This window comes from Orycteropus afer, unplaced genomic scaffold, assembly GCF_000298275.1.
Source record: "Orycteropus afer afer isolate SDZICR_OR568_19922 unplaced genomic scaffold, OryAfe1.0 scaffold00454, whole genome shotgun sequence".
In the NCBI taxonomy this organism is placed as follows: Eukaryota; Metazoa; Chordata; class Mammalia; order Tubulidentata; family Orycteropodidae; genus Orycteropus; species Orycteropus afer.
The window spans coordinates 196,293-223,424 of record NW_006922041.1 but is presented as its reverse complement, the minus strand read 5'-3'; the positions used below and the strand labels follow the sequence as shown (position 1 = coordinate 223,424).

The 27,132-nt window shown below is 39.6% G+C and overlaps 1 protein-coding gene and 1 non-coding gene across 2 annotated transcripts in view; both read left to right on the top strand.

Moving 5' to 3' along the window:
• Positions 1–27,132, top strand: part of ATP10B (ATPase phospholipid transporting 10B (putative)) — a 188,388-nt gene that overhangs the window by 33,467 nt on the left and 127,789 nt on the right. The window contains exons 4-5 of the mRNA XM_007954247.2: positions 20,116–20,201; positions 26,445–26,551. Coding sequence (XP_007952438.1) covers positions 20,116–20,201; positions 26,445–26,551 — 193 coding nt within the window. The remainder of the gene's footprint in view (positions 1–20,115; positions 20,202–26,444; positions 26,552–27,132) is intronic.
• Positions 25,444–25,547, top strand: LOC122151422. The gene has a single exon (XR_006164144.1). It is a non-coding gene; the product is annotated as a U6 spliceosomal RNA (small nuclear RNA).

Here is a 27,132-nt window from a genome sequence, read left to right as displayed (position 1 = left end):
ATATATATATATATATATATATATACACACACACACACACATATGAACATAATGGAAATTTTCAAATATATACAAAAGTAGAAAGAAATTTATAAGTTTGTGTATACCTGTTACCTAAATTCTTAACCAACTTCTTCTAGCCATATCATCACCTACTTCCCTCAGCAAATTATTTTGAAGCACATATTCAACATCACAGCATTTCATCTGTAAACATTTCAATATGTATCTTGTATCTCTAAAAGATTGGACTCTTTTTTTAAAAATAAGCCGTTATAATTTTATCAAACCTGTATTAGTTTCCTAGGGATGCTGCAACAAATTACCACAAACTTGGTGGCTTAAAACAACGTAAATGTATTATTCTCTCATGGTTCTGTAGGCCAAAAGTCTAAAATCAAGGTATTAGGAGAGTCAATCCTTTCAAAATTCTGGAGGAGGCCTTCCTTAACCCTTCCACCTTCTGGTAGCTCTATGTATTCATGGCTTATGGCAGCATAACTCCAATCTCTGCCTCAGTCTGAACATGGCCTTTCCCCTGTGTCTCTGTGCCTTCTCCTTTTCTGTCTCTTATAAGAACATTCATCACTGTTTCTAGGGACTACTTTAATCAGAAGACCTCATCTCAAAATCATTACTTCAGTTAGATCTGCAAGCATCCTTATTCCAAATAAGATTACATTCTGAGGTTCTGGGGATCATGAATCAACCCACTCTGTTGTTGCTGTTGTTGTTGTTAGGAGCCATTGAGTTGGTTTTGATGCATAGCGACCCCACATACAGCAGAATGAAACACTGCCTGGTCCTGAGCCATCCTCACAATCATTGCTGGTTTGAACCAGTTGTTGCAGCCACTGTGTCAATCCATCTTGCTGAATGAGGTGCTGCTCTAACAGATACCTATAATGTGGAAGCAGTTGTGGAATTAGGTAATAAGTAGAATTGGAAGACCTTTAAGGTGTCCAATAGTAAAAGCCTAGATTGCCTTGAAGAGACTGTTGGTGGAATTATGGACATCAAAGACAATTCTGGCAAGGGCTCAGAAGAAAGCAAGGAGAGTTGTAACACCAGAGATGTCACAGATAGCAAGAAGCAGTGGCAGAAAAACAGTGGCCACAGAACCAGGAGACCAGTGTGAGACAGCACGGGAACTAGCCCATGGAGAAAGAGAGCTGAGTGCCTTTGAGTAGGAGACTTCCTAGTAGAATAGAGTGTCTCCAGGCACCTGTTGATGGAGCTAAGCTTACTGCTTAGTAAGAGAGCTGAATGCCTTTGGGCTGATGGTTACAGCCAGAATAGGATGTCCTTGGGCACTTACTAGTGGATCTAGGGAGTATTTTAACACTTGCTCAAGTAAGACAGAGATCAGGCTGGCCCAAGAGGCCCAAGGAGCTGAGAGACTGAGAGGCCAAAGAACCAGGAAACATAAGCTGAGTAGGCAGGGAGCATGGGGAACAGAGCTGTGTTTGTCTCAAAGGACAGGGCCACACCTCTGGGGTCACAAAGAGTGGCAGAGATATGGCCTCTGAGGTTTCAAAAGGTGAGGCCACAACATCCTAAGTTTCAAAGAGACAGATCTTCACCAATTCAGTTTCAGAGTGAGTTGTGTCAAGGGGACGGTGCCATATAAACTTCCCAAACCTGAGTGGGCAGGGCTACCATGCTCAAGAGGCAGAAGAATGGGGTCTACCAAGGCCAAGTGGATTGAGTCACTACTCAGTTTGGCTAAGAGAATGGGGCTTTCCAAAGTCAAGGGAACAGAGTAATCTAGAAGGCAGAGCTGAAGCGCAGGGCCAAGAGGAATCCAGAATCCAGACAGCATGGTGACACCTGGAGTTAGGAGAACAGGGCTGTTGCCAAGATTATCTCAGAGAGCACAAGATTATTTTCAAGACTTGAGAACGAATGTATATTTTTCTGCTGTTGTTTTTTTATTATTATTATTTTATTTTACTTGCTTGGTGCCAGTTATCCCTCCTTTCCTTTAATTTATCTCATTTCTAATGGAAATGTCTACTTTATGCCTACTCCACCATTGTACTTTAGAAACAGAGAACTTGTATCCTAGATTCACAGATGAAGAGAAATTTTGGCCCAACATTGAATTTGGATTTGGAGATAATTTAAGATTTTGGGATGATCTGATGGAGTGAAAGTGTTTTGAATGTGACCAGGACATGGATTTTTGGGAGCCAAAGGATGGAATGTCAAAGGTTGAATAGTGTCCCAACACTTGGCTGGGCTATGATTCTCAATGGTTTGGCAGCTATATAATGATGTAATTTGGCATGCATGTGATGATATAATCATCCCCATGATGTAATCTGATGTGACCAGATAATCAGTTTTAAGGGGATTAGGGTGGGATGCAACACTGTTACTTAGTTCACAGTCCTGATCCAATGGAAGGAGAGTTTCCGTAGGGTATGGCTTACATCACCTTTTATCTTACAAGAGATAAAAGAAAAGAGGAGGGATCAGGGAGGGAGGGACCTCAGTACTACTAGGAAAAAGAGCTGGATGCAGAGTGTGTCCTTTGGACCCAGGGTCCCTGCACTGAGAACCTCCTGCATTAAGGGAAGATCGATACCAATACACATGTAGCTCTCCAAAGAATGTCAGGCCCACAGATAATTGAAAGAAGATAGAGACTTTCCCCTAGAGCCAACAGAGAAAAGGCCTTCCCCTAGAGCTGGCACTTTAATACCTAAAAAATTAACAATAATTATTTGATATTAAATTTTAAGTTAATGTTCTTTTTTTTTTTTAATTGACTTCCTACCATGATAGATGAGGGCTCAATTCTACCACACATTATCCCCCGACTCCAGCCCTACATCTTCCTTTTTTTTTTTTTTAGTAGTTTAGTAGTTTAGTAGTCTAGTTAGTAGTTTACCCTCCCTTCCCCAAGCACTCCTGGTAAGTATTTTTTTTTGTTAAACCTTTTCCCTAACTTTTTTACAATCTTTGTCTTATTGTCCTTTTGTGATTGACTAATTTCACTCAGCATAAGGGGCCCTAAATTCACCCATGTCATGAGATGTTTCACAGATTTATCATTGTTCTTTAATGTTGTGTCATATCCCATTGTGTGTATGTACAAAAGTTTGTTGGTCCATTCTTCCATTAATGGACATTTAGGTTGTTTCCGTTTTTTTGCTATTGTGAATAGTGCTGTGATGAAGATGGGTGTGCATATATCTGTTCGTGTCGATCTCTTATTTCTCTAGGATATATAACTCATAGTGGGACTGCTAGAGCATATGGTATTTCTGTCAGTGTTCAATTTTTTTTCCAATTTATTTGTTTGAATCAGGATCCAAATAAGGCCAAATATTGAGATTAGTTTCTTAAATCTCTTTTATTCTATGTTTCCCTTCAGCTCTCTCTCTCTTTTTCCTTGCATATTTAGTTTTTATTGCTAAATAAACCAGCTTGTTTGTCCTATAAAACTTCCCACAGTCTGGATTTTGTTGATCACATTGTTTCCTTGTGGTCAGGTTAACATGTTTCCCTGTCCACTTTATTTCTGTAAATTGGTGGTTGGATCTAGTGCCTAAATCAGATGCAGGTTGGATTTCATGTTTTTGTGTCTGTGTGTCAACTTTACATCATAAGACATATAAAACTTAAGGCACAAACTGTCTGATTGTCTTTTTTCAATGTTAACAGTCATTGATGATCATTGCTAAGATTCATTTATTTGATAAATTTTTTTCATGATGATATTCTGATCTATTTAATAAAGACAAATTTCTGCTGATCAAGTATTTGGTTACCCTGAGGTGTTATCTTTATAGGAAATACATGATGAGTACTTGATGCTTTCCTTTTACTAACCAGTTTTCAAAATAATAAGTTCGTTGCCTGGAATCCTCCAAAGGTGACCAATGAGTTGATTTTTGTTTTGAGTTTTTTTGTTTTGGTTTGATTTGGTTGGGTTTATTTAGGTATCAAAATGAGCTCCTGGATTTAAACATATTTGATCTATTTCAAAACAATACAGTCATTACCCTTATTGCTTGCCTCATTTTTAGCCAATAGGAACCGAAAATTGACTCTTTTGGGGATGACCTCATTAGTCTTGGATAGATCTGGTTCCTTTCGATGGAAAATAGTATTTAGAAACCATAATAAGCACATGTTAGATATACTTATTGCTATTGAGTTGATCATTGTTTCTACACCAATATGGACAGCACTAAGATTTCTTTTAAGATTAAATACATCTGGAGTCATGCTGATACTTCAAACTCAGAGGTTTTTACTCAACTCATTAATAATAAATATGTCAATCTTTTTTCCTACTTCAGGCAAAAATTCCTTTACCACTGTATTATATAGCTCACTTTTGATATCTGACACCTACAGCAAGCATTTGAGATAGACAAAGAATTAGCAACATTTTAGAGATGAGAAAACTTAATTTCAGAGAGATTGAATCTTGTCAAAGATAACTAGCTAATGTAACGTTAGTAGTGTTGAGCCAGAATTAGAACGCAGTACCGATTTACCTGATTATTTTGCTAAGGTAATTCTAGGTGCCCTGGGTGGCACAAACGGTTAAGCATTCAACTACTAGCCATAAAGTTGGTGTCCATTCAGATACACTTCAGAAAATAGGCCTGGAAATCTGCTTCTGAAAGGTCACAACATTGAAAATCCCATGGAGCTGTCCCTATGTGTTCTGCCATAGGGTATTGCCATGAGTCAGAATCAACTTGACAGCAACTAACAAGATAATTCTTCTTAAATACCTTTGCATGTATTATTTTTTTAATTTCTCAAATGAATATAATTTTATATATGTGAAAACACTGAAGCTATATAAGCTTTAGGGTGTAATTATTAACAGTAATAATAATTTGACCATGATTGAAGAAATCCTATAAACAGTATTACTTTTACTTTAATATTTTGTATGCCCTCTGTAACAGTTAAGGTTGTGTGTCAACTTGGCTAGGCCATAATTTTAAGTGCTTTAACAGTTATGATGTCATCACCCATTATAAGATCTGATACAATGTAATCACCTCCATGATGAGGTCTGCCATGAGCAGCCAAGCATTTGAAAGAGTGGTTCTGGTTCCTTCAATGCATAGCCTGCTTTCAACATATATGGAAAAGCTCTCTGGATTTTTGCTTGGTCTGAATTCTGCATCTGGCTCATCATCATCTCCAGTTCTTGGACTTGAACCAGTGGTCCTCTGTATTGCCTGCCGATCTTGGGACTGTTTCCTTCACAGTCTGTGAGCCAAAAGCCTACCATGTTGTTGTTGTTGTTGTTGTTAAGTGCCATCGAGTTGTTTCCAACTCATAGCGACCCCGTGCACAGCAGAACGAAACACTGCCCGATCCCGCACCAGCCCCACAATCCCTGCTATACTTGAGCCCATATACAGCCTACATATTACCTGCCAATCTTGGACTCATCAGCCTCTGCAGCTACGTGAGTCAGGAGAAGACTCCAGCATGACATCTGACCTGTGGACTACTAACTTGCCAGCCTCTACAACTGCCTAAGTCATTTCCTTGAGATAAATTTGTACTCATGTGTCTGACTCGACAGCACATAACAACAACAACATAAATGTATATAGATAGATAAGCTTCACTGATTTTCCTTCTCTAAAGAACCCAGCCTAAAGAACTAAAGAACCTCCTTTTGGTGACTTTTTCCTCCCTAGTGTTACTGAGGTACATACAAACAGTATAGAAATCTCTTCTTCCCAAAGTTTAGCACTATCTTCACACTCTTATTAAAAAATGTTTTCCCATTCTTCATCCCCTTAGGGCTTTATAAGGACCCTCTTCAGGGTTATGTGAAATGTGTAATCATACTATAGTGTTAACAAGGGATGATAAATTAAAACATTTCTCCTACCTATTACTTCCATATCCCATGCCAACATTTTTACATTTTAATAGTGGCCTTCACAGATTTAACAACTAAGGATGATTATGGACATTTCAAGCCACTAGGGAAATAGTTGGTGCATCAAATGAGAGCCATACAAATCTAGTATATTGATTAGTCAAGACTCTTGGCTGCATGTGATGTTGTTGTTGTTGTTGTTGTTGTTGTTGTTGTTATGTGCCGTCGAGTCAGACCCAACGCATAGCGACCCCTCCTTGGATTTCCGAGGCAGTATCACTACAGAAGTAGATTGCCCCATCTTCCTTCCGAGGAGTGGCTGGAGGGTTTGAAACGCCAGCCTTCTGGTTAGCAGTCAAGTGCCTTAGCCACTATGCCACCAGAGCTCCCGCATGTGATAGAGACCCAATTCAAAGTAGCTTGAACAAAAAGAGAGCTTACTGGGAGAATACAGGATGAGTTGGACCTCAGGGTCATTGGAAACAGGAATTCCGAGACTATCAGTACAAGCTCCCTTTCTTTCCAATATTTCTCTACGTGTTTAGCTTCACTCTCTCAGACCAGCTTTCTTCACATGGAAGGAAATGGCCTGAGTTTATAGCTCCAGCACCAGAGAGAGATTGCAATCTTCCCTTATAGCTAGCTGAAAAACATTCCAGAAAAAGAGACTGATCGCCCTGACTAGTATTATGTGCCCCCCTGAAGATCAATGAACTCTAGTCAGTGGAAGCAAGAGGGAATTTTGTAACTAAAGTTCTCACTTGAATTTCCTAGTTAAAATGAGGGAAAGATCACTTCCTCAAAATGGTTTATTGGGCAAGGGCATTCTGAGCACCAGAGCAATAAATATCTATTGTACCTAGTACACATCAAGGGTTACATAAGCCTAAATTCTTCATGATTACATTATTTAAAAAAAAAAAAAAAAAAAAAAAAACCTCTTTGAATCAATTCTGATGCATGATGATCTCATGTATGTCAGTGTAGAACTGTGCTCCACAGGGTTTTCTATGACTGATTTCTCAGAAGTAAATCACCAGGCCTTTCTTCCAAGGCATCTCTGGGTGGATTTGAACAGCCAGCTTCTCAGTTTGCACCACTCAGGTGCTCCTGACTTCTGTACAACCCATCATTAAGGAGAGAGGTCTGATTTCCTCTGTTTCTTCCTATAGACCCTAGTGCTGTTCTCAAGTCCCAAAAAGTCCTTCTCTGCATATCCTCTGTCTGCCTAGGCAACAATTTCTACAACATACTCAAAGTTAATCACTCTTTCCTCTGTACATTCATAGACTGTCTTCTGGTCTCTTTCAACTATTGGATCTACTTCACTGTAGTTTTTAAATAAATTCATGTATTCAACAAATGTCTGATAACGTCCTCTTGTTGCCAGAGTTTTGGTTTGTTTTTGTTTTTTTTTTTTTGGTTTAGCAGCAGAGGTGACACGTGATGATTATATTTTCTCTGAAGAGCTTAGCATAGACTTTCTCAGACTGGCATTCATCCTCTTCATTGTAACTCCTTTTGCCAAAAACATGAGTTGCAGTTGATTGGGTCTTGAGCCATCTTCTCAGCTAACTATAGCAAGAAAATACGTATAGAAAAGAGTTGTCTGTGCAACAGTACCTTAAGCCACCACTGTCCATCTGATGGCAACTGCCCACATTTCAGATATCATGTCATGTCATTCATTCATTCATTCGTCATTGACTGAATGCCTTCTATGTGCCAGGTGCTAGACCATGCTCTGCGGGTCCACAAGTAAACAAGAGAGACACTGGCTGTAATTTCATGTTCTAACAGGGAATTACACAGACAATTGTTATCAAACAACTATATACATCATTAATTTGTTTGTTTTATAAATGACAGAAGATATCATCCCTTTCCAGTACTGCCTTGGCATGCCAAACTCTTGCCTTATAATTTGGCAAATGTTACAGCAAGATTTCAAGATTAAATTTAGTATCATCCCTGAATAAGAAACAGGATATTTGTCCACTTGAAAAAAAAAGGAAAGGCAGACTGCAGGAAATCTTTAGATACTGTCTTCCTCACGCAGCTCTCCAGCTCAATTCGTCTGCTCTTCCTTGCCAATCACTGAAGGGAAGAAGGGAGAGCCAGGGTCATGGAATATGCAAAGGGTTTCCTCACCCAGAGCTAGGAAAGAAAGTAACTGCCAGTCACTCTGTAGCAGGTTATCTTGAAAATAACTCGGACCAGGAAGCAGGAAGGTTATCAAATTCTGGTAACTGTCATTTGTTTTCAGATAGTGTTCCAGGAAATCAGGAGATCATTTCATTTGTATGCCAGGAAGAAAAACTCAATCACTAAGCTTAGCATTTTGGGCACGAAGAATGTTGCCTTTCAACACTTTTATAAACCAGTAAATAAAATACATGCACAGTGGAAAAAGAAAATAAAAGAAAATTTTCAATAGTATTCTTTCAAGGTTGCAGGTACCTCCCACATAGCCTCCAGGGTTAGCCTGAACTGAGTATCCTGTAACGCCTTGTGCTCAGAGCAGTTGCTCCTAAGCAGTACACAGAGTTATTGCTGCAGCTATTATTGCCCTCATCCCTGTGGGCTAGGTGGGGAGGGAGTTGTAGTGATAGCACTCATCTAGGCAAGGTTTGTATAGAAGCAGATTCTGAGATTCTGTAGATCACTGATTCAACTCTTCGCTTTTTTATAAATATGCTCTTATAAAACTTCAGTAAATGATAGTTGTTAATATCAAAAACTCCTACATTCTGTGTTTGAACAAAGAGTTTGGCTGGTTTCTCTTTCCTCAGTTGACAGAATATTCTTGAATAATAGTTCCTAATAACCATGGAAGGGTTTCAAAGTGGTCTAAGACATGGTTCTTGTCCTCTTAGAACTTAGAACTGTTGTGGTTGTTAGCTGCCATTGAATCAGCCCCAGATTCATCACAACCCCATGCATAAGGGAATGAAGAGCTACCATCTCCATGATTGGTTGCAAATTGGATTGTTGCGATCCATAAGACTTTGTTTGACTAATTTTCAGAAGTAGATCTCCATGCCTTTATTCCTAGTCTAACTTAGTCTAGAAGTGTCACTGAAACCTGCTCATCATCATGGTAACACACAAGCCTTCACTGACAGATGTGTTGTAGTTGTTCATGAAGCACATTGGCCAGGAATCGAACTCTGTTCTCCCACAGGGAAGATGAGAATTCTACTACTGAATCACAAATGCCCTCAAGAACATACAGCAAGAGTCCCTACTTTTTTTTTCTTTTTTTTTTTTACATAAAGACCCTTTTTGACTATCAAATTTTTGGCTGCTCACCCAGAAGCCACTCCTCAGAAGGAAGGTTGGGCAATCTACTTCCATAGCAATACAGCCTCGGAAACCCAAGGAGGGGTCGTTATGAGTCTGGTCCAACTCGACAGCACATAACAACAGCAACAAACCTTCCAGTTCCAAAATGAGAAGAAACAGCTGCAAACATCCATTAAAAATCAGAACATGAAATGCACAAAGTATGAATCTAGGAAAATTGGAAGTTGCCAAAAATGAAATGGAACACATAAAGAAAGACATTAGAGAGCTAAAATAGACTGGGTTTGCCCAATTCAAATCAAACAACTATATGATCTACTGTGCTTAGAATGACAAATTGAAGAGGAATGGCGTGGCATTCATCATCACAAAGATTGTTTTAAGATCTATCCTGAAGTACAATGCTGTCAGTGATAGGATAACATCCATATGCCTAGAAGGAAGACCAGTTAATACCACCGTAATTCAAATTTATGTACCAACCACCAAAGCCAATGATGAGGAAATGAAGATGTTTACCAACTTCTGCAGTCTGAAATTGACCAAACATGCAATCAAGATGTGTTGATTATTACTGGAATGGATTATTATAGGAATGCTAAAGTTGGAAACAAAGAAGAATCACTGGTAGTTGGAAAATGTGACCTTGATGATAGAAATGACCCTGGAGATCACATGGCAGAATTTTGCAAGACCAATGACTTATTCATTGTAAATACCTTTTTTCAACAACATAAATGGGAGCTATATACATGGTCTTCACTAGATGGAGTATACAGGAATCAGATCAACAACATCTGTGTAAAGAGGCAATGGAGAAGCTCAGTATCTTCAACCAAAACAAGGCCAGGACCTGACTGTAGAACAGACTATAAACTGCTCTGATGCAAGCTCAAGTTGAAGTTGAAGACAACAAAAACAACTCCACAAGAGCCAAAATATGACCTTGATTATATCCCTCCTGAATTTGGAGACCATCTAAAGAGTAGATTTGATACACTGAACACCAGAGACTGAAAATCAGAGGAATTGTGAGATGGCATCAAAAACATCATCCATGAAGAAAGCAAAAGTCATTAAAAAGACAGGAAAGGAAGAAAAGACCAAACTAGATGTCAGAAGAGACTCTGAACCTTTTCCTTGAATGAAGAGTAGCTAAAGCAAATGGAAGAAATGACAAAAGAGCTGAACAGAAGATTTCAAAGAGCAGCTCAAGAAGACAAAGTCAATTATTATAATGAAATATGCAATGAAATATGTCACAGTGGCTACAACAACGGGCTCAAATATAGCAATGGTTGTGAGGATAGCACAGGACCAGGCAGTGTTTTGTTGTTTGCATAGAAAAACAAAAGGGAAGAACATACTTGGCATTTCTCAAGCTGAAGAACTGAAGAAAAAATTCAAGCCTTGAGTTGCAATATTGAAACATTCTAGGGGCAAAATATTGACTGATGCAGGAAACATCAAGAAAAGATGGAAGGAATATATAGAGTCACTGTACCAAAAAGAATTGGTCAATCTTCATCCATTTCAGGAGGTGGCATATGGTCAAGAACCAATAGTACTGAAGTCAAAGCTCTACCAAAGGAATCAGTGAAAAACAAGGCTCCAGGAATGGACAGAATACCCATTGAGATGTTTCAACAAACTGATGCTGTGCTGAAAGGGCTCATTCATCCATGCCAAGAAATTTGGAAGACAGTTACCTGGCCAACTGACTAGAAGAGATCCTTTCCAAAGAAAGGTGATCCTAAAGATTGTGGAAATTATCAAACAATATCATTAATACCACACACAAGTAAAATCTTACTAAAGATAATAAAAAATGATTGCAGCAGTATATTGACAGAGAACTTCCAGAAATGCAAGCTGGATTCAGAAGAGGACATGGAATGAGGGATATTATTGTTGACGTCAGATGGATCTTGGCTCAAAGCAAAGAATACCAGAAAGACGTTTACTTGTGTTTTATCAACTATGCAAAAGCATTTGATTGTGTGGATCATAACAAATTATGAATAACATTGAGAAGAATGGGAATTCCAGAACACTTAATTTTGCTCATGAGGAACCTGTACATAGACCAGGAGGCTGTTGTTCAAACAGAACAAGGGGACACTACATGGTTTAAAATCAGGAAAGGAGTGTCAGGGTTGTATCCTTTCACCATACTTATTCAATCTGTATGCTGAGAAAATAATCTGAGAAGCTGGACTATATGAAGAAGAGTATGGCATCAGGATTAGAGGAAGACTCATTAACAACCTGTGATATGCAGACAATACAACTTTGCTTGCTGAGAATGAAGATGACTTGAAGCACTTATTGATGAAGATTAGAGATACCAGTCTGCAGTATGGATTACATCTCAACATAAAGAAAGTGTAAATCTTCACAACTGGACCAATAAGAACATCATGATAAATGGAGAAAAGATTGAAATTGTTTCAATCAATTCAAAGATTTCACATTACTTGGTTCCACAATCAACACCAATGGATCAGACAATGTATTGCACTGGGAAAATTTGCTGCAAAAGACTTATTTAAAGTGCTGAAGGGCAAAGATGTCTCTTTGAAGACTAAGGTGTGCCTAACCCAAGCCACGGTATTTTCAATCGCCTCATACACATGCAAAAGTTGGACAGTGACTAGGGAAGACCGAAGAAGAGTTGATGCTTTTGTGTTGTGGTATTGGTGAAGAATACTGAAAGTATCATGGACTGCCAGAAGAACTAACAAATCTGTCCTGGAAGAAGTGCAGCCTAAATACTCCATGAAGCAAGAATGGCCAGATTTCGTCTCATCTACTTTGGTCATGTTGTCGGAAGGGACTATTCCCTGGAGAAGGATATCATGCTTGGTAAAGTGGAGGGTGAACGGAAAAAGGGAAGTCCATCAGTGAGATGGATTGACACAGTGGTTGCAAGGATGGGCTCAGGTATAGCAAAGATTGTGAGGCTGCCACAGGACTGGGCAGTGTTTCGTTCTGTTGTATATGGGGTCACTATGAGTCAGAGCTGACTCAACCACACCTAACAACAACAACAACAACAACCCTCCAACTGCTCCTCCCTGAAAGTAGTTAACTTTTCAGTGTCCATTATTTAAGAAAATACATTAAAACAAAAAGCTATTATATTTTTGATAACCTTTTTACATGAATTTGTAACTTCTTACTCTCAAGAATACCTACAGAAATGCAGAAAACAGTGACAAATTGTTTATGTAAGATTTACTTTTATTATGTCTACAGACAGCATTTTGGTGCATATATGGACATGTGGATAAGTTGCAATAACTTAATCTACCAATTAGGAACCACTGGTTTACAGGCTTAGCTTGGTATCTGACAATTTAAAATGTTAAGACATTAGTCCAAGTGAGAAGTATGGATATTAAAAAAAAAATGTCTAGGTTTCTTGGAGGAACCCCCCAAGACTATTGCCCTAGGACACCTTTCTAACTTGGAACTGAAGCCACTCCCAGAGGCCAACTCTTAATTAAATGATAGATTAGCCTATAAAACAAACAGTAACGTGGTGAGGAATGTGCTTCTTAGAACAATCAACTATAGGAAACTAAAAGGGCAACATTTGCCCAGAAGCAAAGACGAAAAGACAGGGAGGGGCAGGGAAAGCAGATAACTAGAAATGGGGGACACAGGATGGAAATGGGAAGAGTGTTGACACATTGTGGGGATTGCAATGAGTATCACAGAACATTTTGTGTATGAATTATTGGATGGAAAATTAATTCACTGTGTAAACTTTCACCTAAAGCACAATAAAATGTTCAAAAAATAATTATAAGTTTGAAAGAAGGAAAGAATGCTATGATCTGTGGTGGACGGAGATGGGTCCTCAAAAGGGAGTGACCCTTGAGCTTTGTAATGAGAGGTTAGGGGGAATTGTCAATATGGAAATCTTGGGAAGAAAGCATGAAAAAGTCCTAGAATATCTGCTCTGTGCCCAGACAGCATTAGAGGCTTACATCAAGCAAAGAACAAGTGTAACTTTTAGAATCAGACAATCAGACAAATCTAGGTTCTAAAGAGAGATGTGACCACTGTGGGTAAGTTATTTAGTGTCTTCAACACTAAAAGCAAAGGCTGAAGAAGACTTGATGCATTTGAATTATGTGTTGGCAAAGAATCTTGAATATACTATGGACTACCAAAAGAACAAACAATTCTGTCCTAGAAGAAGTACGGTCAGAATGTTCCTTAGAAGCAAAGATGGCAAGACTTTGTCTCACTTACTTTGGGCGTGTTATCAGGAGGGACCAGTCCCTGAAGGACACCATTTTTGGTAAAATAGAAGGTCAGCAAAAAAGAGGAAGACCCTCAATGAAATGGATTGTCACAGTGGCTACAACAACGGGCTCAAATATAGCGATGATTGTGAGGATAGCACAGGACCAGGCAGTGTATTGTTCTGTTGTACACAGGGTCACTATGACTCAGAACTGACTCAACAATACCTAACAACTAACAGCAGCAATTACACCAAATAAATAATTTTCATTATTTCTTAAAGATCTAAAGGAAAGTATTTAATATAGCCATAGGAATGAATAAGCCACTTTGTTGAATAGAATTCTTTGTTTGCCAGCAACAGAAACAAGTCTGGCTAACTAAAGCAAAGCAGAATTATTACAAGAATGTGAGTAGGGAGTGGAGGAAGCTCACAATATGGCTCACAAAATACAATGGAAATTTTAAAATCTAAGATCAGGTGGGACAAGAACCAGGGAAATTTTAGTGTCTCAGCTTAATATTGGTAGCAGGAATTACTTAATGATCTCTCTTTTATTCCTTTTTTTTTTTTTTTTTCCTACTTTCAATCATTCCATTCAAGTCCAAGTCTCAAAAGTGGGTGTGTGTCTTTACATATAGGCTCATCAAGATGATGAACCAGGAGGTAGAAGCAGTTTCCCAAAAGGAAGTCAGCAGGCTGTTATGAATGAAGAGTGAAATGGAAAGCAGATAGCCAGAAAACACTGCAAACAATTTTAAGAGATCATTCTTACATTTGTCCAATCACATACATTGTTCAAGTTGAAATTCACTTATGAAAATAGTGGACAATAAGACTGGAAAAGTAAAATTTGAGGCCAGTGCAAAGGAAATGGCCTATTTTAGCTACAGGAAAATATTTAGGCTGATTATTTCACCTTGGATTTCCCCAGTGGCTCTGGGAGGTGGCAGATTTGCAGTATTGGGGCCACAGGTCAGTGAGGAATACCTTAACCCTGGAGAGTTCTTACACACTGACATTTAGCCCACAGTCCTTTGTTTTCAAAGGTATCGCCATTGACTCACCTTAACTACACTGGAAATTTGAGTTTTTATGGCTGCAATAGTTGGTTTGTGTCAATAACTCCTATGTTTCATCTGATTCTCTCCCAATTTCCCCATGCCTCACACATCTTGAGTATTCAATAAATGCTTGAATAAATGAAAGAATGAATGGGAGACTAATCTGGCACATGTTGGGATCTAAGATTGTGACCACCGTTTTTATTAGTGGAACCAAAATGAATCTGACCTATTCCCATGGATCAAAGTTAAGATTATATCTGGGACTTTTCCTAAATCAATGCAGCAGGCTTACAATCAGGTCTTTTTTATACCTCTTCATCCATTACCTTTCAATATGTACACTTCTATGTCACTTTTTCCAATACTAACTTCATCTCAACAAATTTTCCTTATGTGCTTGTTAACACAAGGCATTGTGGAAGATGCCCCAGAAGAAGGTTACAATTTATTAGTGGAAGCATAGATCCAGATACATAGTCTTAAGTTGAAGCATTAGCAGTGTGATGTACAAGCACATAAGAGCTAGTAATTAATTCTGATTAACTGGGGTGAAAGGACCTGTGGCAATCAGGAGAGGCTTCATAGAGGAGGTAGCACATACACAAAAAAAACTCTTAAATGCTAAAAAATACATATGCATATATCATCAAATGAATGTCCTCTATGTAGGTAATTTACTGTCATAAATTTTACCCTTTGGGGACCTCTAATTTAAAATACAAATACACTTCAAAGAGGTAATACATTTCTTGCTTATTAGTTATGTTGTTGTTGTTGTTATGTGCCGTCAAGTTGGACCCGACTCATAGCGACTCCTCCTTGGGTTTCCAAGGCAGTATCACTACGGAAGTAGATTGCCCCATCTTCCTTCTGAGGAGTGGCTGGTGGGTCTGAACCGCCAGCCTTCTGGTTAGCAGTAAAGTGCCTTAGGCACTATGCTACCAGAGCTCGCTTATTAGTTATAGTGACTATTATATACTTTCTATTATATATTAGAGAATGAATGAATTTATTACATCAGATACTTCAATCAGAGGATATGGAAAAGGACGATAGACAGAGAAGTAGTGTTTCACTCTAATCTTTTCCCTGCACATAACACCATGGTTAAAGAGCAGATTGTGGGGTCAGAAGTCCTAACATTGAATTCTGTCTTCCTAATTTGCTAGCTATATGGCATTGGGAAGGAGCTCTGGTAGCTTAGTGGCTAAAGCACTTGACAGCTAACCAGAAGGCTGGTGGTTCAAACCCACCAGCCACTCCTCGGAAGGAAGGTTGGGCAATCCTACTTCCGTAGTGATACTGCCTCGGAAACCCAAGGAGGGGTCGCTATGAGTCAGGGCTGACTCGACGGCACATAACAACAACAACAACATGGCATTGGGAAGATGGGTGAATATCTCTAAGCCTCAGTTTCTTTATCTGAAAAATGGGGATACTAACAGTACAAAGGAGCTCTGATGGCGTAGTGCCTAAGGCACTTGACTGCTAATCAGAAGGCTGGGGGTTCAAACCTACCAGCCACTTCCTCAGAAGGAAGACTGGGCAATCTACTTCCATACAGATACTGCCTCAGAAACCCAAGGAGGTCGCAATGAGTCAGATCTGACTCAACAGTGAGTTTGGTTTTTCTTTGTAATGGTACCTATGTGATAAGGCTTTGATAAGAATTAAAGGTTATAGTATATATAAAATATTTAATTGGTGGGAGGCACATAATAAGTATTCAATAAATATTGTACTAGTTCTAATAGTAATAATAATAGAAGAAAGAGGAGGAATAAATATGATGATGATAAAGATGATGATGATTATTGGCTTTGAATTTCAGTGTGGTAGGTTCTAATCCTGGCTCTGTTACATATCAACCATAAGACAAGTACTTTACTTCAGTCTCCATTTACACTTTGGTGAAAAACCCTTAGAGTTACTACAGAAGTTAATGACAGAGGCTCAAGACAGGTGGGTCTCATCCCAAAGAATCTAAGAGAAATTTTCCTCTGGAACTGCCTTATCTTTTCCTGTGCCTTGATAGGTTCCCTAAGCCCTTTTTTGCTGGTTAATGGAACTTTCATCAAGGGCTTTAGATAAAAGATCAGAAAAAAGAAGTAGGTTGGGTGGGTGAGGTCCCTCCACAACTAAGAAAAATTTTGGGATGGGGAAGGAGGCTCTACCCATCACAGAATGGAATCAGAAACTCCTGAACAAAGTCAAAACAAGAATTCCCACAGATTTGTAAGAGTTCACCACTCCCTCTGTCCTGACTTGGGATCTCTTAGCAGCTTCCCTGGAGTGGTTGTTAGTTACAGTCAACCCCATGTGTGCAGAGTATAATTGTTCCATAGCGTTTTCAAGGCTGTGACCTTTCAGAAGCAGATTACCAGGCCTGTCTTCTGATGTGCCTCTAGGTGGGTTTGAACTGCCAACCTTTCAGCCTGTAGTTGAGGGCTGAAGTGTTTGCATCACCCAGAGACATTGAACTATAGCAAAAGTCTTAAAAGCAAGCAGGTAAGAGAAGCCAATAGTGAGAAGAGCAGGAGAGTTTAGAATCTTAGGGGAACAGAAGAAAGAGAGTGGTGTCCACTTGATGGGGTGGAGGCTGAAAGGTGAGGGGAATGGAAGCATCTTTGCATGACTAGGTATAAATTTAGAGAAGCTGTGAGAAGGCTCACCCCTCCCATGCCCCATAAAAAATAAAATAAGGAAGAAATATCTTCATGGTTTTGTTTACAGACAGAAGGACCTAAGCACCTCTCTCCATAGCCCATCTTGGGGAAAGAAGGTGGAAAAAGCAGGTCACCTTGCCAGAGAGGAAGGCCAACAGACCCAAAAGCCAGAGCCAGGAAGAAAGGAGAGCATGGAACCAGGGAAGGTACACTGCAGGAGGAAGATGGCTGTGAAGCCCCAACTGAGGGACCAAAACCAAAAACCAAATCCACCATCATCGAGTCAATTCCAACTCATAGTGACCCTATAGGACAGAATAGAGTTGCCCCATAGGGTTTCCAAGGCTATCAATCTTTACAGAAGCAGATTGCCTCATCTTTCTCCCACAGAGCAACCAGTAGCTTCAAACAACCAACCTCTTGGTTAGCAGCTCAATGCTTTAACCACCATCACCTGAGCTCCTAACTGAGGGACAAGAGAGGCAAACGTCACCACTGCCAGGACCCACCCAGCTCTTCAAGGTGTGATTAAACAGAACACAAGGACTCAGTCACTGCAGCAGTATCATCAGCTCTCAGAGCTGCTGCCACTCATCTCTGAAATGAATTTGGATGGAGACTCCCAGCAATGAGCTGAGTAGTATGGATCGAGAAAGAGGTGCATGCCTTAATCAGGCACACAGAAGCAGCTGACAAATTACAGCGTGATTTCTCATCATCTCAGAGCTTGGCAAGTGTTTATCCCTGAAAGAATCAATATCTGCAAGGAAAAGGGCCATATTTTTAGAAACTCCTGGATGGGTAATTTATTTCAAGTGAGTGGAGAGTTTATTTATGTTGGTGCCCCCACAGATCCGATGGACAGTATATTTACACAAAGCCAGAAAATGCTATCACTTCTTCTAATCAATTTGCCCTTTTGAACAGCTCTACCTTGAAGTTCTCAGAGATAAATTCACTCCTGGTGTTAAAGCTCTACCCAGGAGACTTTCCAAGTCCACTTTTAGAACTACTACCTTCTACTTACATAGCACAATAAACACTCAAAACCTTTCCAAGTCAATTTTATCCCCTGAGGCACAATGAGATGAGTCAGGCATGTGGTGTTAGCCCCATTCCACAGAGGAAGTAATTGAGGCTCAAAGAATTTAATACAGTATTAGTTACTACAGGCTAGAGTTAGAAAGCATTATCTTTCCACCTATGTTACCACACCCACCCACACTACAAATAGGGCTATAGAGCTTATGCAACTGAAATACCTGAAGACGGTAGAGAAAGAGTCAAGGATATGTTTACAATACTTAGCTACAAGAATATTCACCCAAAGGCAGTGTACCATGTAGGTAAGAACCTATGATATAGAGTCAGACTTGGATTCAAATCCAGCACTGGTATGGCCATGATATAGCCCTGTTATAGCCTACTAACCTTCCTGAACCTCAGATTGCCCATATCCAAGGAGTCCTGGTGCCTCAGTTATTAAAGTGCTTGGCTGTTAACCAAAAGGTCTGTCATTCAAACCCACAAGCTGCTTCATGGGAGAAAGATGTGGCAGTCTATTTCCGTAAAGATTTACAGCCTTGGAAACCTTATGGGTCTCTATGAGTTAGAATCAACTCAACAGCAGTGGGTTTTATATGGAAAGAGGCCATAATTAAAGTTCCTACATCATAGAGTGGTTATAAGCTTGAAATAAATAAATATATAAATAACTCATATAAACTTTTAATCATAGTGTGTAGCAAAAGTTGAGTTCACTCAATGCTAGTTATTGTGTTTTGTTAGCTACTGCTTTCTCAGCAGAGTTCCAGAGTGATGCAAGCAGTTCCTTCAGCTGCTAATGAATGGTTGGTGTTCACATCAACCCAGAGGTGCCTCATAAGAAAGACCTGGAGATCTACTTCTAAAAAATCAGTCATTGAAAACCCTATGGGTTGGAATTGAATCCATGGCAAATGTTTTATTTTCCCATAATTTTTATAATGGTAAAACAAATTGAAACAATGTAAATATTCAATAGTGAAATGAAATGTGGTACAGTCATACAATTACTTTCCATTCAAATCTCAGTCAACACGTTGTTGTTGTTGTTATGTGCCGTTGAGTCGGCCCCGACTCATAGCGACCCCTCCTTGGGTTTCCAAGGCAGTATCACTACGGAAGTAGGATTGCCCAACCTTCCTTCTGAGGAGTGGCTGGTGGGTTTGAACCTCCAGCCTTCTGGTTAGCAGTCAAGTGCTTTAGCCACTATGCTACCAGAGCTCCTACAACACATAGAAACATTTAATAATTTAAAAATACTTAAGATACGTGAACACTAAATCTCATTTTTGGAATACATAAGTGTATACATGTGAACACATACGTGCATATGTGTTGATTTCTTTTTTAAAGTCTGGAATTATTATGTTTTGGTTTTGGAATTATTGCATGCACAAGAATGTTAACAGTGGCTATGTAGTCAGATTTATAAACTCTTCTTTTGATCATCTTTCTCTGTGCTTTTCAATGTGGTTCTTTAAATTCCAACTCATTAAAATTAAATAAAACTACAAAAATCATTTCCTCATTCACACATTTCAAGTGATCAATATCTACACGATTAGTGGCTTCCACATTGGACACGCTTAGAATATTCTCATCCTCTTCATAAAGTCTATTGGACAGTGCTAATCTAAAGACTCAAACCCAGTCTTGCTGAAGAAACGCATTCAGAGCAGGGACCTCCCTTGGCCTAGCATTCAACTTTTCATTTACATCTGCTTTCTCCTCCTTAATGAGGATTTAACTTTTTCTTCTAACACATTACAACTATCACAGCATGACAAAGCAGGGATTACCTTATTTGCAATGGTTCCAGCTGTGATTAGCTCTCCCGAAGATCCTATTAAAACTACATCCCTCTGACTTAATAACCTCACAGAGTCCTCTCTCCCATAGGAGGCACAGTTCGATCCGGAACAATTCCACAGTACCATTGTGTGTGAGAAACCCAACAACAACCTCAACAAATTTAAGGGTTATATGTAAGTATCCAGTCCCCGTGGCTGCTTGTAAATATCGCCTCTGCAACTAGAAAACATATATTCTTGAAATAGTCAGACATCTGGATCCTGAGGAAGTTTATTTGTTGTTATCATGAAAAAGAGAGCCAGAGAAACCTAAGATAGAAATTTTTCTTTTCTTTTTTTTTTTTAAATCACAGTGATAGTTGATTATCTTGCAGCATTAAATTCACTGATGGTTCCCTAGACCTCTGGTGAAATAACATCAGAATCAAGACCACTCTCCGATTCAAGGGAGGCTGGGATTGAGTGTCACTGAGTGGGTTCTAAATAGCAGCCCTCTGTACAACAGAACAAAACACTGCCTGTTTCTGTGCCATCCTCACAATCGTTGTCATGCTTGAGCCCATTTTTGCTGCCACAGTGTCAACCCATCTTCTGAGGGTCTTCATCTTTTTCTCTGACCCTTCACTTTACCAATTATGACATCTTTCTCCAGGGACTAGTTCCTCCTGATAACACATCAAAAGTAGGTGAGACAAAGTTTCACCATCCTTGCTTCTAAGGAAGCAAATATGTATTAAGACTGGTTTTCTAAAAAGATTGTATTGCATTGTAGCTAAGAACACAGGCTTTGGATTTCAGCAGACCTGGGTTTAAAATCTGGTTACAAGCTGTGTGGCCTTGGGTAAATACATTCACCTTTCCAAGCCTTGGTATCCACATCTGTAAAATGAAGAAACCCAAGGAAGGGTCGCTATGAGTTGGGTCTGACTCAGTGGCAGTGAGTTTGGTTTTGGTTTTATATGTGGTGTTGCCATGAGTTGGAGTCAACACAGTGGCAACTGGTTTTGGTTTTCTAAAATAAAGATTATAGTATCATAGGCTCTTTTTCACTAGGAATTAAGTTATTTAGCATATGAAAAGCCCTTACTTAGCATAACCAGACCAAACTCAGGGCCATAGAGTAGATTCTGACTCATAGCAACCCCTTTGGGTTTCCCAGGCAGTAAACTTTACAGAAGTAGATTGCCCAGTCTTCCTTCCTCAGAATGGCTGACAGGTTTGAACCACCAACCTTCTAGTTAATGGACAAATGCCTTAGGCACTATGCCACCACAGCTCCTTAGCATAAAAACCAAAAAAATAAAAATAAACAAAACTCACTGCCATTGAGTCAGATCTTACTCATAACGACCCTCCTTGGGTTTCCAAGATAGTATCTCTACAGAAGTAGATTGCCCAATCTTCCTTCAGAGGAGTGGCTGGTGAGTTTGAACCTCCAGCCTTCTGCTTAGCCATCAAATGCCTTACCACAAACCAAACCAAACGCACTGCCATTGAGTCGGATCTGACTCATAGCAACTCCTCCTTGGGTTTCCGAGGCAGTATCCTACGGAAGTAGATTGCCCAACCTTCCTTCTGAGAAGTGGCGGTGGGTTTGAACCACCAGCCTTCTGGTTAGGCACTACGAATACTCAATAGTGGTGCTGCTATTGCATTATTATTATTATTATTATTCCTCAACTTTGGTTCTACCGTACATTGGAAAAAGATTTTGCTCCCACATCAGACTACTGGTGTTAGTGCAAAATAAGAACAGTGGTAACAGATGTAATAATGATTTTTTAAAAAATACCCAAATGTAATGCATTTATAGCACTACAGATTATACCATATTTTCACTCCCTTTAATCTTCAGAACCCAAGGAACTAAGTTATCATGATTCCCACTTTACTGATGAAGAAATAATGATCTAAGACTTTTCAAGATTCGCCCAAAGTCACAACAGAACAGGTACAAGACAAAGCCAGGACTTAAACTCAGGCCTTCAGTCTCCAAATTCAGAGTGTTGACCATTGCTGAGCAGCCCAGAGCTCAGCCCTAGTACAGTGGCTGCTCTACCACTAGAGTCTGAAATAAACCCTAGGAAACTGTTGAGGATGGAGATGTCTATGCTGTCCCTCTACCCACATTTTCTGAGGTCATATAGGATGTAATGAGGAACAATATGAGAGAAGAAAGGACAAGAACTATATATATATATATATATATATATACCAAAGAAAGAGTGGCTTTTACAAGCAAATTATTTTTAATATGCACAGAGAGAGAGAGCAGATGGAGACAGGTAGAGAAGGGTGTGAACTCACAGGGAAGTAGAGTTATTCAATGAAGTCCTCTGGCGAGGTAGCTTTCCACCACCCACCCTAGCAAGGAATGCACCCTCAGGTCGAGGTTTGTGAATTTGGCTCATCCCAAGTCACTTACACCTTGAGTTATTCTCCTTACCCTCTTAGTTGTTGTTGTTGTTATGTGCCGTCGAGTCGGCCCTGACTCATAGCGACCCCTCCTTGGGTTGCCAAGGCAGTATTACTACGGAAGTAGGATTGCCCAACCTTCCTTCCGAGGAGTGGCTGGTGGGTTTGAACTGCCAGCCTTCTGGTTAGCAGTCAAGTGCTTTAGGCACTATGCTACCAGAGCAGCCTTATTGCTAGGTTTCTATTTGTAATCTTTTCTCTCCCAACAGCTCATGCCAGCAGAAAACGTTTCTCAGCTTTCAGTCTGGGCTTGGCCCCACCCATCTCAGACAGATTTCAGGGCAGAACTTATTCAGCTCCGCTCAACTCAGGATCTCCTCTCCCTGGTTGCTATCACTAGAGAGCAGTCTTTCTTTACCTGTCCAGGACTTATGAATAAACCTTATTGAACAGTTGGTCAGCCCGCTGACCAACCCATGAGATGAATAACAATTCTCCAGGGTGGTCTTGCATTCTCTACTCAGCAAGGAGAATGCCCTCAGCTCCAGCATCCACAGATTTTCTGCATCTTCTTCCTGAGCAAAAACCTATTCGTCAGACCTCCAGGTTGTGGGTTTCCCTTAATTAAGGCATTTTACTGTGGCTCCCTGGACAGGCTAGAAGATGAACACATTCTAATGTTCTGCTTTAAATATTAGGAGGATCAGATTTGGAAATCCAGCTCTCAAACAAAAAGATCTCTCTAGAGAAGTGGTTCTTAACTAGGAGCAATTTTACCTCCTCTCACTCTGTCCCCACAGATATTTGACAATATCTGGAGATGTTTATTTGTCACAACTGAGAGAGGGAGGTACATCTAGTGGGTAGAGGCCAAAGATGCTGCTAAACATCCTACAAAGCACAGGACAGCCCACACAACAATTATCCAGTCCAAAATGTTAATAGAGCTAATGTTGAGAAACAGTGCTCTAGAGTCAAGTAGGTAGAGCATCCCCACAAATAAAGAGCACTTAATAGAAAAGTAGTAGCTATAACTTAGCTAACCTAACCCTCTTCTACCATCCCGTTAGAAAAGAATATTACAACTGGGAGAGGCAAAAATTTTATTATATGTTATTACCGCCTAGCATCATAAAAATGTTATTTCAACCACAAGCAACTGGCAGGGAAGCATTCAAAATTCATTAGCCCAATATTCTACCCATAGCCAGCCCCCTCATTAATAGAGAGAGGTGGTGATAGTGTGTCATAAACATCAGCCATTCTTGTATCATCTTTATGATTTGTATCTCATTCATAAGACATCTTTAGTTTTGTTTACCAATTTTTTATTGATTTATTTTTTTAATTTAATTTATTCCAAAAGAAAAGTTTGTGTCTATGGCTCTACTCATACAGATACTGCCTCGGAAACCCAAGGAGGGGTCTCTATGAGTCTAATCCAACTCATCAGCAGTGAGTTTGGTTTATGGGAAACCAGTATCACTTGCCATATATAGAAGGTGGTAATAAAATTTAGTAGAATTAAATCAAAACAGTGTCATTCTAGTCTAACTACAGACTATCATTTGTGAAAGCCTACTTTGTTTTAAAAATTAAGATGAGTAGGTGTTAGAAAGGAGCTCTGATGGCATAGTGGATAAAGCATTTAGTTGCTAACCAGAAGGTCAGTGGTTCAAAGCCACCAGTTGCTTTGCAGAAGGAAGATGGGGTGATCTACTTCCTTAAAGATTTACAGCCTCAGAAACCCAATGGGGTCGCTATGAGTTGGAATTGACTCAATGGCAGTGAGTTGGGTTTCATTTTTGAGTTGTTAGAAAAGGGTTAATGATATGCCAGCATCAAACTGAGACATCTCCTTGATAGATTCAGAAGAACTGAGTAGAAATGGAACTTTGATTCAGATTAAATTAATGAGGTACTTTGGAAACCCTACTGCAGTGAAATCGCATTAGGTTTGTGCCTATGACCTAGATTCCCAAATCCTAGAGGTCCTGTGTACTAGGGGTGTGGTTTTGGAAAAATCCCTCAACCTCTCTGAGCTTCAGCTTTTTCTTGAGTAAGGACAATCATCTGCTAACTTCCCTGAGCCATGAGAGTCAAACTAAATAAAGTAAGTAAAAGTATTTTATAAATATAGCAAGGAATTATTAGTATTAAAAGTTATATGGAGGAGCAGTTTCCCTATCAATAAAGTAAATATGATAATATGACCTACCTTAAAAGGTTATCATAAAGCTTAATTGAGTTAATACATGTAAAACATTTAAAACAGGACCTAGGGAAATGAAGTATTTAAAAACTATCAGAATAAAAAACCTTTAGGGTTCAGAGTCTTTCTCTAAAGAAATGTCTTTGGAAATTCATAGTAAAAATTCCTGAGAATCCTGGTTTGCTGATCTGATAGAGTCTGGTGGAACCACTGAGACTATGGTCCCTAGCTGCTTTTCAGGTGTGGAATTGAAAGCATACCTGTGGCTTCCAGCCAAATAAAAGATAGGCATAATGAGTTGAATATGTACCTGAGGTAGATACACTCCTTGGAGAGAATAATCATGGGAGAAAGAGGGGCTATTTTTGCACAGAGACAGTTCAGGGGGCAGGAATGCATGGAGGGATAGACACTGGAAAGATGCAAGTATCAGGAGGAAGTGGGAGGGGAGCTGTTGTATTGGGGTAAATTGTGGTCAATGTCATGAGATAATGTGTGTGAACTGCTGTATGGAAAGTGAATTTGCTCTGTAAACTTTCACCCAAATCACAATTTTTTAAAAAAATGGGTTAAAAAATACAAATTTTTAATTCTGTACTGATTATCTGATAAAATTTAAAAAAACCACCAAACTCACTGCCATCGAGTTAATTCCAACTTAATTAAATGTAATATTAAATGCAATGTATTTAACTCTATACTAACCCTATCCTAATTGTCTAACAGAGATTAAAACAACCAAATAAAATCTTTAAAATAATTTTTTGTTATGAAAGAGCTGCACATTGAGTTCTCACTTCAGCAGCACATATACTAAAAATTGAACAATACAGAGATTAGCATGGCCCCTGCACAAGGATGACACACAAATTTGTGAAGTGTTCCATATTTTTCATATTTTGGAAAAGGACAGCAATAATGGTGGCACAACATGAAAAATGTCATCAATGTCCCTGAGCTGTAAATGCAGAAGTTGTTATGCTGGCAAATGTCTTCTTGTGTATGTTTTCACCACAATAAAAGTTAAAAAAAAAAAAAAAAAAATTCCTGAGAATCCCAAAGAAGTAAGGGCAGCATAAGTAGCAGACTCGAGGTAATCAATGGGAGTTGTCTGGACTATAGTGTAAGGTGGAAAACTGCGACATTCCCTCAGGCTAGAGGAAGAAATGTGTTCTCTGCCTTAAGAAGCTGCCTCCCAATTTTGCACAAAGGTCCATCTCCTATAAAGTCAGTTTATTTTACAAGAAACTGAGCAAGGGAAGGATAGTACAAGAGAGAATCCAAGTGAGTGATGTATCTTAGAATGAGAGGGGTCTGTGGCCTGCCCTTACCCATCTCATAGTATGAAAAGAGGAACTATCAGAGTCTTCTATGGACTTGGGAATTCAGCTTGTGCAGTTCTGGTCCCAGCAACTATGGGAATGGGCATGTAAATCTGTCCTAAAGGGAACACAACTCCAGTCTGGTACGGCCTGAAGCCAGCTCCCCATATTTTGCCCTAACGCCATTTTGAGTAGAAAAACTGATGCCAAACCTTTTCGTCACAGAATCCTGCCTTTGGTTTAGCTAAATAGTGATTGCCATGAGGGTGGACAGCTGATGGTCCAGACTCCAGCAGACCTCCTGGGAGAATTGGAGAGTGTGTTTGAATGTGAAAGAGATTAGATTCTGAATCTACATCACTTCTCTGGGTGGAAGGAGAGGGATTGTGCTCACTCACCACTCCTAGTTTAGCGAAACTAAACAAAGACAGCCACCAAATTAACCCCTGTCTATTTCCTCATTCTCAGGGAGCATCCAGACGAGACCAGGACTGGCTTTGGCAGTGAGAGTCTTCTGCTTCGAGGTTGCACGATCAGAAACACTGAGGTGGCCATTGGCATTGTCATCTATGCAGGTCATTGTCCCTGGAGAGTTTCTTTTGCCCCCGTCCTTTATCTTCTCCCTCAATTCTCTTTCCCATCCCCACACCCTGCCTCCAAACCCACCTTCACTCAGCAAGGCCTCACTACAGGACTAGTGTAATGTTACTTCCCATTTCTTAGCTAAGCAAACTGAGACTGGGAGTCACAATGGCTCACTCCATCCACAAGAGTCTTAATACAATTCCAACTTAATATCACCTCTCTGAACAAGACAGGGAGAAAAATCCACAATCATTCACCTCTCCTGATTTTGTGACACTAACCGAAGATAAGGGGGACGTTACCTTCTGGAGCCTGAGGAATAACTTCACCAAAATTAGCTTCACCTTTTTGCTTCAATGTCCTCATCTGTACAATAGGAATAGTTGTACTTGCCTTATCTACTACTTGTGAGAATTAAATGATCCAACGCATATAAATGACCCAGCACCATGTCTAGCAAAGTGAGGAATCAATGAGTTTCAGTTGTTTTTGTACCTATGGATGTATTATCATCATTATTAAATTTGTAGCTCAAGATAAGGTAGTCCATCTCTCTTACCCACATTGATTG